We start from the raw sequence: 18,151 nt of genomic DNA, 5'->3' as shown, positions 1-18,151 counted from the left end.
AATTTGTTGCTTCCCTTCTAATTTTGTATGCATTTGTTTTGTTTGTACAAAACCTTTTTAATTTGATGTAATCAAAATTATTGATTTTACATTTTGTGACTTTTTTCCAGCTCTTGCTTGGTTTTAAATTCTTTCCTTTCCCAAATATCTGACAAGTATATTTTCTATATTCACCTAATTTGCTTATGGTTTCCTTCTTTATATTCAGCTCATTCACCCATTCTGAGTTTATCTTGGTATAGGGTGTAGGATGTTGATCTAAACCTAATCTCTCCCATACTGTCTTCCAATTTTCCCAGCAGTTTTTATCAAATAGTGGATTTCAGTCCCCAAAACTGGGATCTTTGGGCTTATCATAGACTGTCTTGCTGAGGTCACTTACCCAGTAATCAATCTTTTGAAATTAAATTAATTCTTAAAATCTAGAGAGGCAGCTGACTCATTGCAGGGTGGGATAAAGGGAGAGGGGAAGGTTAGTTTTTTTTAAGGAAAAGATTTTTTGAAAAGTAAGGACAAGAAGGGAGAGAAACTGTCATCTTCCTGTGGTCTGTGGGTGGACTCCCTTTGCCTCATCATTCATCAAGGCGAGAGAAAAGGAACCATTACATTAGTGACACTGACAGACAGCACTCAACAGGGAGGGTAAAGGAGAGGAAGAAGAGGAGGTGTCCAGCAAAGGCAGACAGGAACAACAAAAAAAAAAGGAAAGAAGAGAAGTTAGGAATGCTAACTACAAATAAATCACATAGACCTCGATCTGAAAAATCCAAAGAAAACTGCAGAAAAGTCATCCAAGACATGACCAGAACAGAGTAAGGATGAAAGATTACTATCTTACCTGGGGAGAATGGTGCATCTGTTAAAAAGTAACCGACCACTTTTCTGTCTTTCAACCCTAAATTCAATGTTGATAATTTTCCTCATTCTCTCTATGTCTCTCTCTCTGTGTCTCTCTATCTGTCTGTCGGTCTGTCTGTCTCTCTCCCTCTCTTTCCTCTCTCTCTCCCTTCCCCTTCTTTATCCCCCCCCCCCAGATCTGGAATTTCACTAGCAGAATAAACTTCCAAGCAGATCAACAAGTATTCTGTAACATATAGCCTTGAAAAATTGCCTGGGACATTGAGAAGTTAAATGACTTGCCCAGGATTACAGAGAACTTGAACCCAGTTCTCCAAATCAATTAATCAATGTTTTACTATGGTTCAGGACTGTGCTATATGCTGGAAGACTCTCAATAATAATCTAGTGATTTCTTTTTAGTGCTAATTTTAAGTTTTCAGAGCTTTCTTTTATACCTTTTTCTCATCTCATCCTCCCAGTGACCTTATGAGGTAAGATATACAAAAATGATATCCATTTTGTAGATAAAGAAATTATCCTAGGTATACTTTAATAGTGTTTTAAATTTTTAAATTTTTTTTTTTTACAGATGACTTTTGCTTTCACATTTCACTCATTTCCAAATATATCCCTCCCCTTGGCTCCTACTCAGTAAGACATCTCTTGTTAAAACAAAGATTAAAAAAGAAAGAGGCAAAAAGGCAGTTCAGCAAAACCAATATCTGACAGTAAAGGCACTATTCTACCACCACAGTCTCCCACATTCAACTTGGTTTGGCTTAAAGATTCTGAGCGGGACTTCCAGGTAAGCATGGCAGCAGAGTAGACACGGCTTGCTTCCTCTTCTCAGACCCAACGACATAGACAACCTCAAAAGACCCTCCCAAAATAAAAAAAAAAAAAAACATCCCCATGAGAACAGAAAGACCCCACAACAAGGCAAAGCTCTTAAGGTAGGTGGGATTCCAGCATCTCCACAATATAAGGGAACAAAAAGCTGACCCACCCTCCCCTCCCCCACCAAACAGCCGGAGCCAGAGTTAAAGTCAGCATGGCCAGAATCAACAAGTGAGGGAGGGGTACCCCAGGACTGAACAACGGGCAGCCCCAGGTCTGGGAACCTGAATAAGATAAGGTCCTTCTCCTGAGAGTACTAACACCCGAAACCCCAGCAGGCGGGCTAGGGGAGCACAGATATCAGGCTCCCAGAACTAGTGTGCTATAATCACCAAGTACGCGAAGGGATCCCCTGACATGAGCAAGGGGCACTTACAGGTCTTGGGAGTTAGCTAAGACTACCAAAGACTTTCACTTGAGAGCACTAACTCCCAAAATGCCAGCAGGCAGGGGAGGGCAGTCCCTGGGCTTCCCTAGGAAGACAGCGCAGCTGCAGAGAACCTAGAATCAGCCTGAGAATAAAGCCTTGCCCATTAGAACCTTATACTGAGAGCAAGCATTACTCATTCAGATTTCTGACTGGAAAGGGGAGGAAGAAAAAAACAAACAAAACACAGAGATGGCAAACTGTACCCAAGAACCCCAACACCAAGAAAAGCAAGAAGAAGGGGGGTGACTTTGGATACATTTCATGGAGGGAAAACACAAAAAAAGAGGAAATAGCAGAAAAGGAAGCGCAAACAAATGCACCAAAACCTTCCAAAAGAAATGGAAATTGTCCACAAGCTCTTGAAGAATTTAAATTGGAAGTTATTAAAAAGATGGAAGCCTTCTGGCAGGAAAAATGGGAAATAATGCAAAAGGAACTCAGCAATCTGAAGCACGAAAACTCACAACTACAGAAATAGCTTGAAGCCTCAAATAGCAGGATAGACCAAACTGAAAAGGAAAACCAGGCTTTAAAGGTCAGAATCAGGCAACTGGAAGACAACGATCTTGCAAAAGAGCAAGAATTAATAAAGCAAAGCCAAAAGACTAAGAAATTAGAAGATAACATAATATATCTCACTGACAAGGTGACAGACCTGGAAAATTGAGGAAGGAGAGACAATCTGAGAATAAATGGCCTACCAGAAAAACCAGAAATAAATAGTAATCTTGACATCACAATACAAGATATCATCAAAGAAAACTGCCCAGAGATTCTAGAACAAGGGGGCAATACAGGCATTGAAAGAGTTCACAGAACACCCTCTACACTAAATTCCCAAAAGAGAACTCCCAGGAATGTAATTGCCAAATTCCAAAGCTTTCAAGCAAAAGAAAAAATCTTACAAGAAGCCAGAAAAAGACAATTTAGATATAAAGGAATGCCAATCAGGGTCACAAAAGACCTTGCAGTTTCCACTCTGAACGACTGTAAGGCAAGGAACATGATTTTCAGAAAGGCAAGAGAGCTGGGTCTTCAACCAAGAATCAGCTATCCATCAAAATTGACTATATACTTCCAGGGGAAAGTATGGGCATTCAACAAAATAGAAGATTTCCAAGTTTTTGTAAAGAAAAGACCAGAGCTCTGTGTTAAGTTTGATATCCAAACACAAAGAGCAAGAAAAACTTGAAAAGGGAAATATGAAGGAAAGGGAAAAGGAGAAAAATGTTATCTTTTTCTTTTATTCAAACTCTCTTCTATAAGGACTACATTTATATCAAATTATATATATTAATATGTGGGGAAAATTATAATGTGTAACTCTCAAAAATTGTATGCATCATTAGAGTAGTTAGAAGAATCACGCATAGGGAATGATTGGGGCATTAAGACAATATGGAGAAAGGGGGGGGTGAAAAAAAGAAAAAGGGAGGGGGTGAATCGTTGATGGTACTAAGATATACTTCAAGAAATAGAAAAAACTAAATAGAATAATCTTTCTCACACAAAGATACACATGGGAAGGGGAGGAGAAGAAATTTCCTAGAGGGAGGAGAGGAAGAAAGTGCTAATTGGTATTACTTAAACCTTACTCTCAGTGAATTCAACTCTGAGAGCTTAGAACATCTAGATCCATTGGGATCTTGAACTTTATCTTATCCAACAGGGTAAGAGAGAAGGGGAAATTAAGGAGGTGTGGGTGGAGGGAGTATAAAAAAGGAGGGAAAGAGAGGGGGGAGGGGAAGGGAAAAAAAGGGAGGGGCTAGAAAGGGAAGCATATCAAGGGAGGGGACTAGGGGGACTAATCTAAAGTAAATCACTGGTTTAAAAGGTTATAGCTAAAGAAGAAAAGCCAGAATTAGGGGAGGATATCAAAATGCCAGGGAATCCACAAGTGACAATCATAACTTTGAATGTGAATGGAATGAACTCACCCATAAAACATAGACGAATAGCAGAATGGATTAGAATCCAAAACCCTACCATATGTTGTCTTCAAGAAATACATATGAGGCGGGTTGATACTCACAAGGTTAGAATTAAAGGAAGGAGTAAGACCTTCTGGGCCTCAACTGATAGAAAGAAGGCAGGAGTTGCAATCATGATATCTGACAAAGCCAAAGCACAAATAGACCTGATCAAAAGGGATAGGGAAAGTAAATATATTCTGTTAAAAGGGAGTATAGACAATGAGGAAATATCACTAATCAACATGTATGCACCAAATGGTATAGCATCCAAATCTCTAATGGAGAAACTAAGAGAACTGATGGAGGAAATAGACAGTAAAACCATATTAGTGGGACACTTAAACCAACCACTATCAAATTTAGATAAATCAAACCAAAAAATAAATAAGAAAGAGGTAAAAGATGTGAATGAAATCTTAGAAAAATTAGAGCTAATAGACATATGGAGAAAAATAAATAGGGACAAAAAGGAATACACCTTCTTCTCAGCACCACATGGCACATTCACAAAAATAGATCATACACTAGGTCTCAGAAACATGGCACTCTAATGCAGAAAAGCAGAAATAATAAATGCAACCTTTTCAGATCATAAAGCAATAAAAATATTGATCAGTAAGGGTACATGGAGAGCCAAATCAAAAATTAATTGGAAATTAAATAATATGATACTCCAAAATTGGTTAGTTAGAGAAGAAATCATAGAAACAATTAACAATTTTGTTGAGGAAAATGACAATGGTGAGATATCCTTTCAAACCTTATGGGATGCAGCCAAGGCAGTACTTAGAGGAAAATTCATATCCCTGAGTGCATATATTAACAAAATAGGGAGGACAGAGATCAAGGAATTGGAAATGCAAATCAAAAAACTTGAGAACGAACAAATTAAAAACCCCCAGAAGAAAACCAAACTAGAGATCCTAAAAATTAAGGGAGAAATTAATAAAATTGAAAGTGATAGAACTATTGCACTAATAAACAAGACCAGAAGCTAGTACTTTGAAAAAACAGACAAAATAGACAAAGTACTGGTCAATCTAATTTAAAGAAAGGAAAGAAGAAAGGCAAATTAACAGCATCAAGGATGAAAAGGGGGAACCTCACCTCCAATGAAGAGGAAATTAAGGCAACCATTAAAAACTACTTTGCCCAACTATATGGCAATAAATATGCCAACCTAGGTGATATGGATGAATATTTACAAAAATATAAATTGCCTAGACTAACAGAAGAAGAAATAGATTTCTTAAATAATCCCAAATCAGAAAAAGAAATCCAACAGGCCATCAAAGAACTCCTTAAGAAGAAATCCCCAGGGCCTGATAGAGTTACAAGTGAGTTCTATAAAACATCCACAGAACAGCTAATCCCAATACTATACAAACTATTTGACATAATAAGCAAAGAGGGAGTTCTACCAAATTCCTTTTATGACACAAACATGGTACTGATTCCAAAGAAAGGCAGGTCAAAAACAGAGAAAGAAAACTATAGACCAGTCTCCCTAATAAATATAGATGCAAAAATCTTAAATAGGATACTAGCAAAAAGACTCCAGCAAGTGATCAGGAGGATCATTTACTATGAGCAAGTAGGATTTATACCAGGAATGCAGGGCTGGTTCAATATTAGAAAAACCATCCACATAATTGACCACATCAACAAGCAAACCAACAAAAATCACATGATTATTTCAATAGATGCAGAAAAAGCCTTTGGTAAAATACAACACCCATTCCTATTAAAAACACTAGAAAGCATAGTGAATAGAAGGGTCATTTCTAAAAATAATTAACAGTATGTATCTTAAACCATCAACTAACATCATCTGCAATGGGGATAAACTAGATGCATTCCCAATAAGATCAGGAGTGAAACAAGGATGCCCATTATCACCTCTATTATTTAACATTGTACTAGAAACACTAGCAGTAGCAATTAGAGAAGAAAAAGAAATTGAATCAAAATAGGCAAGGAGGAGACCAAGCTATCACTCTTTGTGGATGATATGATGGTCTACTTAAAGAATCCTAGAGAATCAACCAAAAAGCTAGAGGAAATAATCAACAACTTTATCAAAGTTGCAGGTTACAAAATAAACTCGCATAAGTCATCAGCATTTCTATATATTGCCAACACAGCTCAGTGGCAAGAATTAGAAAGAGAAATCCCATTCAAAATGACCTTAGACAAAATAAAATACTTAGGAATCTATTTCCCGGGACAAACACAGGAACTATATGAGCACAACTACAAAACACTCTCCACGCAACTAAAACTAGACTTGAGCAATTGGAAAAATATTAACTGCTCATGGGTAGGACGAGCCAATATAATAAAAATGACCATCCTACCTAAGCTTATTTATCTATTTAGTGCTATACCCATTGAACTTCCAAAAAAAAAATTTTACTGACTTAGAAAAAAACATAACAAAGTTCATTTGGAAGAACAAAGGGTCAAGGATATCCAGGGAAATAATGAAAAAAAAAATACAAAGGAAGGTGGCCTTGCAGTCCCAGATTTCAAACTCTATTATAAAGCAGTGGTCATCAAAACAATTTGATACTGGCTAAGACACAGAAAGGAGGATCAGTGGAATAGACTTGGGGTAAGTGTCCCCAGTAAGACAATATATGACAAACCCAAAGAGCCCAACTTCTGGGACAAAAACCCACTATTTGACAAAAACTGCTGGGAAAACTGGAAGACAGTGTGGGAGAGATTAGGTTTGGATCAACACCTCACACCCTACACCAAGATAAACTCAGAATGGGTGAATGGCTTGAACATAAAGAAGGAAACTATAAGTAAATTAGGTGAACACAGAATAATATACATGTCAGACCTGTGGGAAGGGAAAGACTTTAAAACCAAGCAAGACATAGAAAGAGTCACAAAATGTAAAATAAACAATTTTGATTACATCAAATTAAAAAGGTTTTGTACAAACAAAACAAATGTAACCAAATTGAGAAGGGAAGCAACAAATTGGGAAACAATTTTCATAACAAAATCCTTTGACAAAGGTCTAATTACTCAAATTTATAAAAAGCTAAATCAATTGTACAAAAAATTAAGCCATTCTCCAATTGATAAATGGGCAAGGGACATGAACAGGCAGTTTTCAGCCAAAGAAATCAAAACTATTAATAAGCACATGAAAAAGTGTTCTAAATCTCTTATAATCAGAGAAATGCAAATCAAAACCACTCTGAGGTATCACCTCACACCTAGCAGATTGGCTAACAATGACAGCAAAGGAAAGTAATGAATGCTGGAGGGGATGTGGCAAAGTCGGGACATTAATTCATTGCTGGTGGAGTTGTTAATTGATCCAACCATTCTGGAGGGCAATTTGGAACTATGCCCAAAGGGCGATAAAAGACTGTCTACCCTATGATCCAGCCATAGCACTGCTGGGTTTGTACCCCAAAGAGATAATAAGGAAAAAGACTGTACAAGAATATTCATAACTGCACTCTTTCTGGTGGCCAAAAATTGGAAAATAAGGGGATGCCCTTCAATTGGGGAATGGCTGAACAAATTGTGGTATATGTTGGAGATGGAATACTATTGTGCTCAAAGGAATAATAAAGTGGAGGAATTCCATGGAGACTGGAACAACCTCCAGGAAGTGATGCAGAGTGAAAGGAGTAGAACCAGGAAAACATTGTACACAGAGACTGATACACTGTGGTACAAGAGAACGTAATGGACTTCTCCATCAGTGTCAATACAATGTCCCTGAACATTCTGCAGGGATCTAGGGGAAAAAAACACTATCCACAAGCAAAGGACAAACGGTGGGAGTAAAAACACTGAAGATAAGCAACTGCTTGACTAGGAGTGGAAGGGACATGAATGAGGGGAGATTCTAAATGAATACCCTAATACAAATACCAACAACATGGAAATGGGTTTGAATCAAGGACACATGTAATACCCAGTGGAATCATGCGTTGGCTGGGGGGGTGGGGTAGAAAAGGATCTTTGTTTCCAAGGAATATTGTTTGAAAATGACCAAATAAAATAATGTTTAAATTGGGGAGGGGGGAGTTGATATTTAATGGAAATAGGTCTTGATCTATGACACATATAAAACCCAGTAGAATTGCATGTCAGCTTTGGGGAGGGAAAGAGCATGAATCATGTAACCATGGAAAAATATTCTAAATTAATTAATTAAATAAAATTTTTCAACTGAAAAAATGATTCTGAAAGTTATATATGAAATAACTAGTGGCAAAACTGGGACCAAAACCATGTCTCCTGACTCCTGTGTTAAGAAAATTTGGAAAGACAAACTCCCTGACACCTAAGGATACTCTCTTGAACAGCTGAGAAATAAACTTCTGGGAATGAGAATGGTACCACCCAGGACAAGGAAGATCTGAAGAAGTTTTGTGGAAAGCTCTTAGAAAATAAAGAAATCTGCTTCTGCATAAGGATGAAAAGACACAAATTCCCACATGTCTTTTGAATGAAACAATAGGAAAAGCCCAGAAGTCCTTATTTCAATTCTTCAAGAATTCCCCATTTCATTGGTATGGAAGTTCCATCCACTAATGTCAATAATAATTCCTCCATATATGTTTTCACAGAAGTGCAATGAACAAAAAAAAAAATCATCATCTGGTGACGGGTCCTCTAATAAAGAACCTCTCCAAAAGCAAGTTTTTAGATGACAGACAAATAATCACTACCAGGACCCATACTATTATCAACCCTAATTGAGATGAAACATTGGAACTAGAATGGAGAAGGAAGCAAGGTGAGATTTAAAATGGTTGAGGTCTTAAACTGTAGTGAGTTAAAATGGTGGAAGATATAAATTGTGATAGATATAAGAGAGGGTGAGTAAATTTGACTGCAGAAATATGTTTCACTACAGTGTCTTGGTTTTAAATCAAATATAAGGTGGTCACCAGGGAAATATTCCCAATTATTCAAATACCCAAGTCAATTGGGTTTTATAGAGATTTTAATTAACAATACAATGAGTAATCAAAGAAAGAGAGAGTAAGAAAGGAATAAGTATGAAGGGCCTCAAGCCAATATGGCCTAGACCTGAGTCTTAAGAGAGAAATCAGTCAGTTTTTTAACACTCACCACAAAGTCTGTCTAAACAAGGATTCTAGTGACACCAGGCCAGCTCCATCTCAGCTGACTTCACCAGAGAGCCTTCCAGCCAGAGACTGTTCCAAAGGGCCTCTCTCCAGAGCCTCCAGAGGGACAGAGTCCCCTTAGAGGAGCTCCAGCGAGACCTCCTTAGAGATTGTCCTCCAAGAGCTTCCCTTCTCCAGAGCCCCTCTCAAGAGATTCTTCCCAAGTGATCCTCATCAGAGATCCTCCAAAAGGATTTCTCCAAAAGGATATCTCCTCAAGAGATTCTGCTTTTTCTTATATAGGGGTTTTTCTCCCATGTCACCTCCCCTAAGTCCCTACATCTACCAATCACTGTAAACGCTTTCCAAAGGACTGCCCATCTAAATTCCTTCTAAGTCGACCAATCTTCTCAGTAAGTCTGAATGAGAGAAAACACAGCTGAGTCAACTAATCTCATCAAGAGAAAACTTGCCCAACCCTTTTAGGTACTTAGCATCCCATTGTATCAATTCTAAAAACAGGCCTGGCTCAAAGAACTCCTTGCCTTATTATAAGCATGGATCCAAGTACTTTCATTGTTTAGCAAGGAGTTTTCTCTCCTAAAGCAGTCTTAAGTACGGGTAGAGTAGGGGTCCTCCCATAGCAAGGAGTTTTCTCCCCTAAAGCAGTCTTAAGTATGGGTGGAGTAGAGGTCCTCCCATTTCTGATCCTGGCGAGTTCTCACATCAAAATGGAGAATGTTTCTCAGTAGGGAATTTGTTCCAATTAAGAATTCCCCGATGGGGAAATTTTTAACATTCACAAGTCTGAGAGATTTCAAGATTTACAGCAAATATCTGAGAAGAGTGACTGCAAAGAATATCACATAGCCTGTGAAGATATTCTTATATCTAAGATCTAACCTGAAATTCTGCCCAGAGAAAATTGGTCATCTGAAGAACTGGAAAATGCCATTTCAAGAAACATGAGTCAGCTACCAGAAAGTCTTCTACTCTTTCTCCTTTTTCCTTAAAAGCCTTACCTTCTTATTTAAAATCAATACTAAGTATTAGTTCCAAACAGAAGAGCAGTCACAGTGAGGCAATGGGGTTAAATGACTTGCTCAGGGTCACAAAGGTAGGAAGTATCTAAGGTCACATTTGAGCCCAGGACCTCTCCATCTCCAGGCCTGGTTCTCTTTCCACTGGGCCTAGCTGATTGCCTCTTCTCTTTTTCAAAGAAAGAGACTTTGGAAAGAAAAACTTACTAAAAGGAAAAAATTACAATACTAAAGATGATCAGGACCAGGAAAAAAGCAATAAATCAATCAAGTAAATTATGGCCTATTTAGAACATACCAGTGTGATCAGAAGCAGTAACTCCAGAAGAGATGACAAAGCTTCAACTACTGTAATAGGTATGAGCTTGGTTTGTACCAAATAGCCCATAACTAGGTCTTTTATCAAGGTCAGACTTGAATGTGCTGGCTCAAATTGATATTCAGCCTATAATAATTACCTATTTGTGAGGGTAGTACAATGCAACACAATTGTTTACCAGATACTATATTATACTTCAATAGCAGGTATATATCTTATCAATTGGAATATTGAGATATGGGGCATGCTTTTGTCAAGGGTATCATTCTTGTCCATTTAAACCAGCCCCTCAGAATCAAACAGGTTTGGTACTACATCTCCAACCCTGAAGAGCTTCATCTGATCCCCCTGGACTGGTATGAATCTTGACATATCAGAGGACAAGTCAGTCAGCACTCTACCTCCTAGAAACTATCTCCTCTCCCCAATTCCTTGCAAGTATCTAGCCAATGGGATCCCAAGATGAGCTATCTGACTTGGGGAAAAGACAGTATCAAGGAAGACTGAAAGAGAACAGACATCGTTTGCCCATTTTAACCCTATACTCCCATAATGAGCCTTTTCTCTCTTTCCTGGTCTTTCCTTCTCTCTTTCCTAAGACTGCCAGAATAATTTGTTCTAAAAGCGACAGGTTTATAGGTTAGCCGACACCTTCGCTCTGTGGAATTTTAATTAACTTCTCCCATGTCAGTATGCTAAAGAACGGGGTCTCCATTCTCTGGGATCAGCAGCGTGTTTCAGGCCCTGCTATATCAGCCGTCAAATTGAAGAATTAATGACGTGGCTAATCGGCTCTAATTCTTTGGAAAAAAAAATCTGAAAGGAAGCTGTGGAAAGAAGTATCAGGAGGCAAAGTAAAGACTCTATAGAATAAAGAGGAGAAGGTTGAAGGGGGATGGGGAAGGAAAATTTCACTCTTTTTATTTGTTTTGTTTTTGTGAAATTCACTCTAATAAAGAGAGTAACCCAGGCTTTGAGAATAGCAGTCTCTTTTGTCTTACCATCTATCACCTGGTAGGGGGTGGGGAGAGAAAGATGCTAGGTAAATATTGTGACAGAGCAAGTGTGGAAGAGCGTGTGGTCCCTGCTGGGGAGAAGGGATACTGGGGGCCAACTCCATGAGCCTAGGGGGGCCCTGGGAAGGAGGTGCTAAGGTGACAACAAAGCCCGCCTGTTGAAAGGCTATGCTGAAGAGACTCAATTTAGCCTTAAGGGAAGAGACAAATCCAACCAAGATATTTGCTTCAGAAGCTTAGGTCATTTAATGCTACAACTGCTGATGATCTTAACCCCTACAGACATATTGTAGGATTAGAGCTCCAGAGGTCTGGGAATCTTATCTGGGCTCAGTTTATAAACTTCTTTTCTATAGTGGTCTTCTTTCCGGGGGGGGGGGGGGGGGGGAACCAAGATACAAAATTGAGACTCAATAGTTCCTATCTTTCCTCTTCTATATCAACATTAGACCAAATACTTCAGACTGCTGAGACTAACACAAGGAAAGCTTGTGAATGCCACATTTCAAAGATATTAAGTCTTCCTGCTAAAACCTCAGAGGCCCCAAAGGAACATTTTGTCCTTCTATGTCACACCTTTAGCATCTTTACCTTGATTATCCAGTCAGGAGACTCCTGAGGAAGATGGTTCTCTGAAGGACATCTTAACCCCAGATTAGTGTTTGGGATATTGTTTCAGACATTAGTTCTCTCCTATTAACCAGGGAGACTTTGTAACTTTCAAAGGAGAGCCACTCAACACAGCCTTGTAGACACACTCACAATGTGTCCCAAGCTGCCTTTCTTACAGAAAAAAATAAGACAGAAGCCTCATAGGATAAGATTTTTTTTTAAATGTGCAATGTTTACCTGAGTAAAGGGCTGATGGCGATGGACCAGACTCGGTCTTCAGTCTGTATGGTGTGTAAGCACTGCCCCAGCTGACTTGAAGATAGAGACCATACCTAAAAATATAAAAGAAATGACTGCTCTCACTGCCTCTGCCTGGAATCAGGGTGTGGGCTGGGGAGCAGGTAGGGATGTCAGGGAATATAGGTAAACTATTGCAGAGTGTTCTCTTGATCCTCCAAAAACTGAGAACTCAGGACATAGGATGAAAATTACCAATACCCTCACCAATTAATCCCTCCACCCTGTTCCAACCACACATCACAAAAGCCCCAACTCCCTGGAAGAGACTATACTTTTGACTCTATATTTCTTCCAAAAAAGCTATACTTTCTAGAGAATCTAGTTATTGTCAGAGTCTAAATGTCACAATGATCAAAACTGAATTATTCCAAATAAGTAGCTTGATGGTATTTACCATCATCATTCTAACTAGAGTTTGTGAATTTCCACTCTCTCACCCCTCACTATAATTTCAACCTACTTATACACAGAGAAAAATAAAGACAGGCAAATAGAAAGACAAAAATCAAAGCTGGAAAGGTGGCTGTGTTTGTTGTTTATTTGTTGATAATGTCTAGAATCCAATACTATTCATGTCAGCAGGGAATTTAGCACCTAGAGTCACCAAAAGCAACAGAGAAGCTTAAGATTCCATATCTCCCACAGGTTAAAAATATTGCTTGGAGCACACTATCTGGTCCCTATCAGCAAGGAATGTACATTAGCAGCTACTATGAGCTTAACACTAATCAACACTCACAGGGCCCTCTCAGGATTCAATGCATTTAGAAGTTTCCCATTAAGCACAAGGTTACTCTTCCCCAACCCCACCCCCCAATCTGAGAAAAGATACACACAAGAACATAAGCTTCTACCCAAATAGAAAGGAAAACCACAAATGAACAGGGCTGTCCCCAGGCATCAGGCAAAAAGGAATCCCAAGGTAAGAATATGAACCAACTGACCTCTTAGCATCTCAAAAGGGGAATATGCTAAACTCAATCAGGACCTTAAATGGAAGAATATAAAGAAAACATTCTTTGAGGTTTGGGAGTAGAAGTGGTGATAGAGATGATCCTTGTCTCTTTAATATCACATAATATCTCTTCCATGCTCGGAAAGGAAAATATTTCTTAAAAAAGAGATTTGGTAGGGGAAAGAGAGAGAGAAAAACCTAACCTAGAAAAGAAGAAACAATAAATACTGTGCACTATATTTAGTCATCCCTTCTCTACTCTGTGCCCTGCCTGATCTATCTACAGTCTTTTTCATTTCTGGAGTAACTAATTTCTGTTCTCCACTTCAAATATACCCACTATTCAAAATGTAATCATATCTATTCCTATTACTTCTCCATGGAGGAAGGCTGTGCATTCAGCTTTGAAATGTCACTGCTTCAATGGTGCTAGCCAAGATAACTACTTCCAAAGAGAAAGGTTCCTCAAAGAGAAATGGCCCAAACTTCATTTGGAAATCCTCAAAGAGGCAGTATGGTGCAGGTAAAAGAATGATTTGGAGACAGGGCCAAGTTCAAAATGCCAGTGATCTTGGGCAAATCATTTAATCTTTTTACATCTCGGTTTCCTCATCTATAAAATCAGGAGGATCCACTGGATGACCTCTAAAATCTCTTTCAACTACACATCTATGATCATATTATTCTTTTTCAAATAACAGATGAAAAGTGTCATTCATTTTACAAATGCTTCAATCATCCTTATTCATCTACTTCTCATCTTTTTTTTTCCAATTTAAACATTATTTTATTTGGTCATTTTCAAACAATATTCCTTGGAAACAAAGATCCTTTTCTTTTCCTCCCCCACTCCCACCGCCCCTCCCCTTGTCAACGCACAATTCCACTGGGTATCACATTCTCATCTTTTTAAATGAGATAAGGTAAATAATAATAGTGAAAAATTACGATTAAGTAAAAGATTTCCAAGAACACAGGAAGATTAATACTCCCCAATTTCTCAACAATTTCTTTAATCTGAGAAATAAAAACCTAGACTACAAAAGGAAATCTACTTGCTACTGGTACTACTTGTGAAAATAGAAAATGCCCTTCCAGTGTATTCTGAACCGAATCATCACCTAGGAATGTGGGCATCATAATCTTTGGAGGACGAAAGATAAGACTATTACATCTCTAACACTTTCACCCTTGCCTAAGCCTGAAAAAGTAACCCCCGACTTAACAGCATAAGTGGTCTGACTTCATTCCTTGAAACACACAAATATCAGGGAACTTGGCACATTCTCAGGATGGAACTTTCCCATGCCAGTACAGCTCAGCAAAAGCCCAAATTAATCGACAAGTTTAAAACTAGACAAGAAAAGAAGTCTCCCTTTTCTTCACATTTTAATTACCAAAAAAAAAAAGGCATTACGGAAATATGATGGGATTTTTCTTCTCTTCTATGAAAGAATGCTCTTCTTCCATAAAAAGGAATAACCATTTTTATAGAAGTATCTCAGAAAGATAAATAATTACTACATAAATATCTCTGAGGTATTAAAGACTTAAAAGTTATTAGAGAGGCAGCTAGATAATACAATGGATAGAGCACTAGGTCTGGGAATTGAGAGGACTTGGGTTTCAAACTGACCTCAGATACTTCCTAGCTGTGTGACCCTGTTTGCCTAGCCCTTTCCCTTCTTAGAGTAAGACAGAAAGTTAAGGTTTAAAAAATAAAATAAGCTATTGGAAATCTATTGGTGTGGTTGTAAAAGTAGAGATATTATGATTAACAATGGTGTTCCTGCAATGAAAGGGTCAGTAGTGGTTGGAACTGGGATGTTATTTTATGTTGTAGTTTGTCCTTCTTTTTCGAAGAGAACCAACGACATTGAAGAGTGATGTCTTGATTCATGTGAACTGCATTCAAGTAAGGCAAAGTTGCACAAAATTGTCAGCTTCTCTCTTCCCGTTATTGAAGTCCACTGACAAAAGTCAAGATGACTGTCAATGCCCCAGGATACAATGGATGACCTTGGCATCTTCCATGTCTGACTGAGCTCTAAACACCCCATAGTACCTGCTTAAGGAACCTTCATCACTATTGGAACAAACTGTTCTTCACCCATTCCACCAAGGGACGTCTTCACATGCTTGGAGTAGGCAGTCCCCCAACTCACCAACTAGTTTGAGGCCTGTTGGTTAACCTCAACCTGGTTTAGCCCATATGCTGAAACAAGTATGCTAGTTTATTGGAGTCACAAGTGAGACAAGTAAGAGTTCAGCAATTGGTAGAAACCAAAGGTAAATGAGCAGCCCTGTAGAGAGCTGGGCACCCCCTCACAGTAGAAACACTAGTATTCCCTGCACGCCCTGGGACATAGACTGGCTGAGCTTAGGTCAGTCAAATGAAGGATGGTAGAGAACAACAACTAGACAGACAGATACAGAGCAAGCATTAATTAAATGCTAACTATGTACACTAGTCATTGCGCTAAGTAAATACCATGAGAAACAAAGACTGTTGTTCCTAAACTCAAGAAGTTTACATTCTACAAGCAGAAGGCACAACATGAAGAAGAATTGAAGAGGGGAAGGAAAAGAGAAGAGACTTCAATGAACATTACTTAAGCACCTGCTATGTGCCAGGCATTGTGGTAGGTGCTAAGAAAGAAGAATTCAAAAAAGAGCAAGAAGGAATGAGAAGAGATATAATCCAGGAAATTCTGATTACTCCAAAACTCTTGAGTAATTACAGAATGTCAGCATTGGAAGGTACCTCTGAAGTCACTGAATGTAATCCATATCTAAACAGGATTCTCACCTTTAACATCACTAACTGTAGTTATTCAATTTCCATTTACCAACCTCCAGTGGTAGTGTTAGGGACCTAATGTGTTACCTATTAAGGTAACACATTCTATTTTTAGAAAGATCTCATTACTGATAGGTTTTTCCTTTTAGCAAGCTGAAATCAAAACTATAGTTTTCACCATTACTATTAGTCCTACCCAATGGGTCTCAATATAACTATATTCCCTGTTCCACTGAATTTCTGGCCACTCCTTTCCAATACTGATTATACCTTCTCTCTTGCCACTTGACACTAGACTTAAAGGAGGGGGCATACTCCTTTCTCCCTTATTAACACTTCCAGATTTCCTTTTTCCACCATCATGCAAGCAAATTCCTCCTCTGAGGTTTGCTCTATTCAGATGTCACCTAATTCAGCTCCTAAAGGCAATTATCTAACAGCTCAAGGAGTTTAGCACATGGCTCACAGTGTCCTACTCTACCTCAATCTCCCTCCACCTTGTGTTAAGGGACTTCAGTATTCATTATGATGCATCATCAAACATTTTGGCCTCTTAATTTCTCAATTTCCCAAACTCCCAAACTCTTTCATTCCATCAGTCACACACAGGGAAAGTCACCTCCTTAATAATCTCATCATCAGTCAGAAGTGTTCCACTTCTATAATAAACAATTCTGAAATTTTTTTATCTAAGTATAACCTCTTTCCATTTCTCTTATGCCTTACTTTTCCTAAACCTCTTTGTTCTCAATGGCCACTAGTCCCTCTACCTCTCAGGATACTTCCAAACTGCCAATCCTGCTCTACTTTCATTTTCCTCTCTTCCCAAACTTGAAGCAATAGTCAATCAGTTCAACATTCCACCATCTTCTACTTTTGAATCCCTTGTTCCTTGGTCCCATCACCACTAATCCTTTGCCAAACCCAAGCTCTCACATATGAGATACACTCACTCCCATTTCGCCACTACTTCTTGCCCCATTTTCCTTCAAAGCTTAGCTCAAGCACCATTTTCTGCCTAAAGCCTTTTCTGATCCTATTCCCCCATCTAATAAATGCCTATTTATTGACTGATTCCTAACGACTCACAGATATCATATCCTTGCCCTCAAAGTATTATCTTCTCTAGGCTAAATATTCCCAGTTACTTTAACATAGCCTCTTAAAACATATCTAGTCCTTTCATCATTTTAGTCACTTCCTATGGAAGTACATTAATTTGACAAATTCCTAAAATATAGCAACCAGAACTAAACAAAACCCAAGATATAAGGAAAGGGAAACAAAGTAAAGAGTAAGAGGTCATCCCTTCATTTCATTTAGTTTGTTTTTTGACCAGCCCACTATATTAAGGTCAATGAACAAGTATAAGTCTGGATAACATTATGGGATATGATTTCAAGGGCAGGTAGATAATATCTCTAATATATATTTTAATTAAAATTATTACTCATTGTATGATTTCTCAAAGATCTCAGGCCTGTGCTTGTTTATGTGACTATCTCACAACAAACAATACAAAAAGTTTAGGAAAAGTTTATATAGCTAGAGATTCCTATATTTGCCTCCTTTTTCAAGGTAAATTCACTGATATTCCTAAATTCTGCAAGTATTAGATGGGCAAGAACTGATTTCTTTTATTTTTTAATCTCCAAAGCCTAACACAATGATTAGCACATAGAAGGAGATGCTTTAAAATGCTTGTGGAAATGAAATAAACACCAGGAAGCATTTCAGTTGTTTTTCAGCTGTGTATGACTCTTCGTAATACTACTTAGGGTTTTCTTGGCAAAGATACTGGTGGAATGATTTGCTCTTTCCTTCTCCAGCTCATTTTACCCATGAGGAAACTGAGGCA

At 38.3% G+C, this 18,151-nt stretch overlaps 1 protein-coding gene across 2 annotated transcripts in view; it reads right to left on the bottom strand.

Annotated features, from left to right (window-relative positions):
* Nucleotides 1-18,151, bottom strand: part of FBXW4 (F-box and WD repeat domain containing 4) — a 136,606-nt gene that overhangs the window by 98,689 nt on the left and 19,766 nt on the right. For both annotated transcript variants that reach the window (XM_007479133.3, XM_001379156.5), the window contains exon 5: nt 12,476-12,570. In XM_007479133.3, coding sequence (XP_007479195.1) covers nt 12,476-12,570 — 95 coding nt within the window. The remainder of the gene's footprint in view (nt 1-12,475; nt 12,571-18,151) is intronic.

This window comes from Monodelphis domestica, chromosome 1 (genome assembly GCF_027887165.1).
Source record: "Monodelphis domestica isolate mMonDom1 chromosome 1, mMonDom1.pri, whole genome shotgun sequence".
Classification (NCBI taxonomy): domain Eukaryota; kingdom Metazoa; phylum Chordata; class Mammalia; order Didelphimorphia; family Didelphidae; genus Monodelphis; species Monodelphis domestica.
The sequence above is the reverse complement of the archived record's forward strand: the minus strand, read 5'-3'. Positions and strand labels throughout refer to the sequence as shown.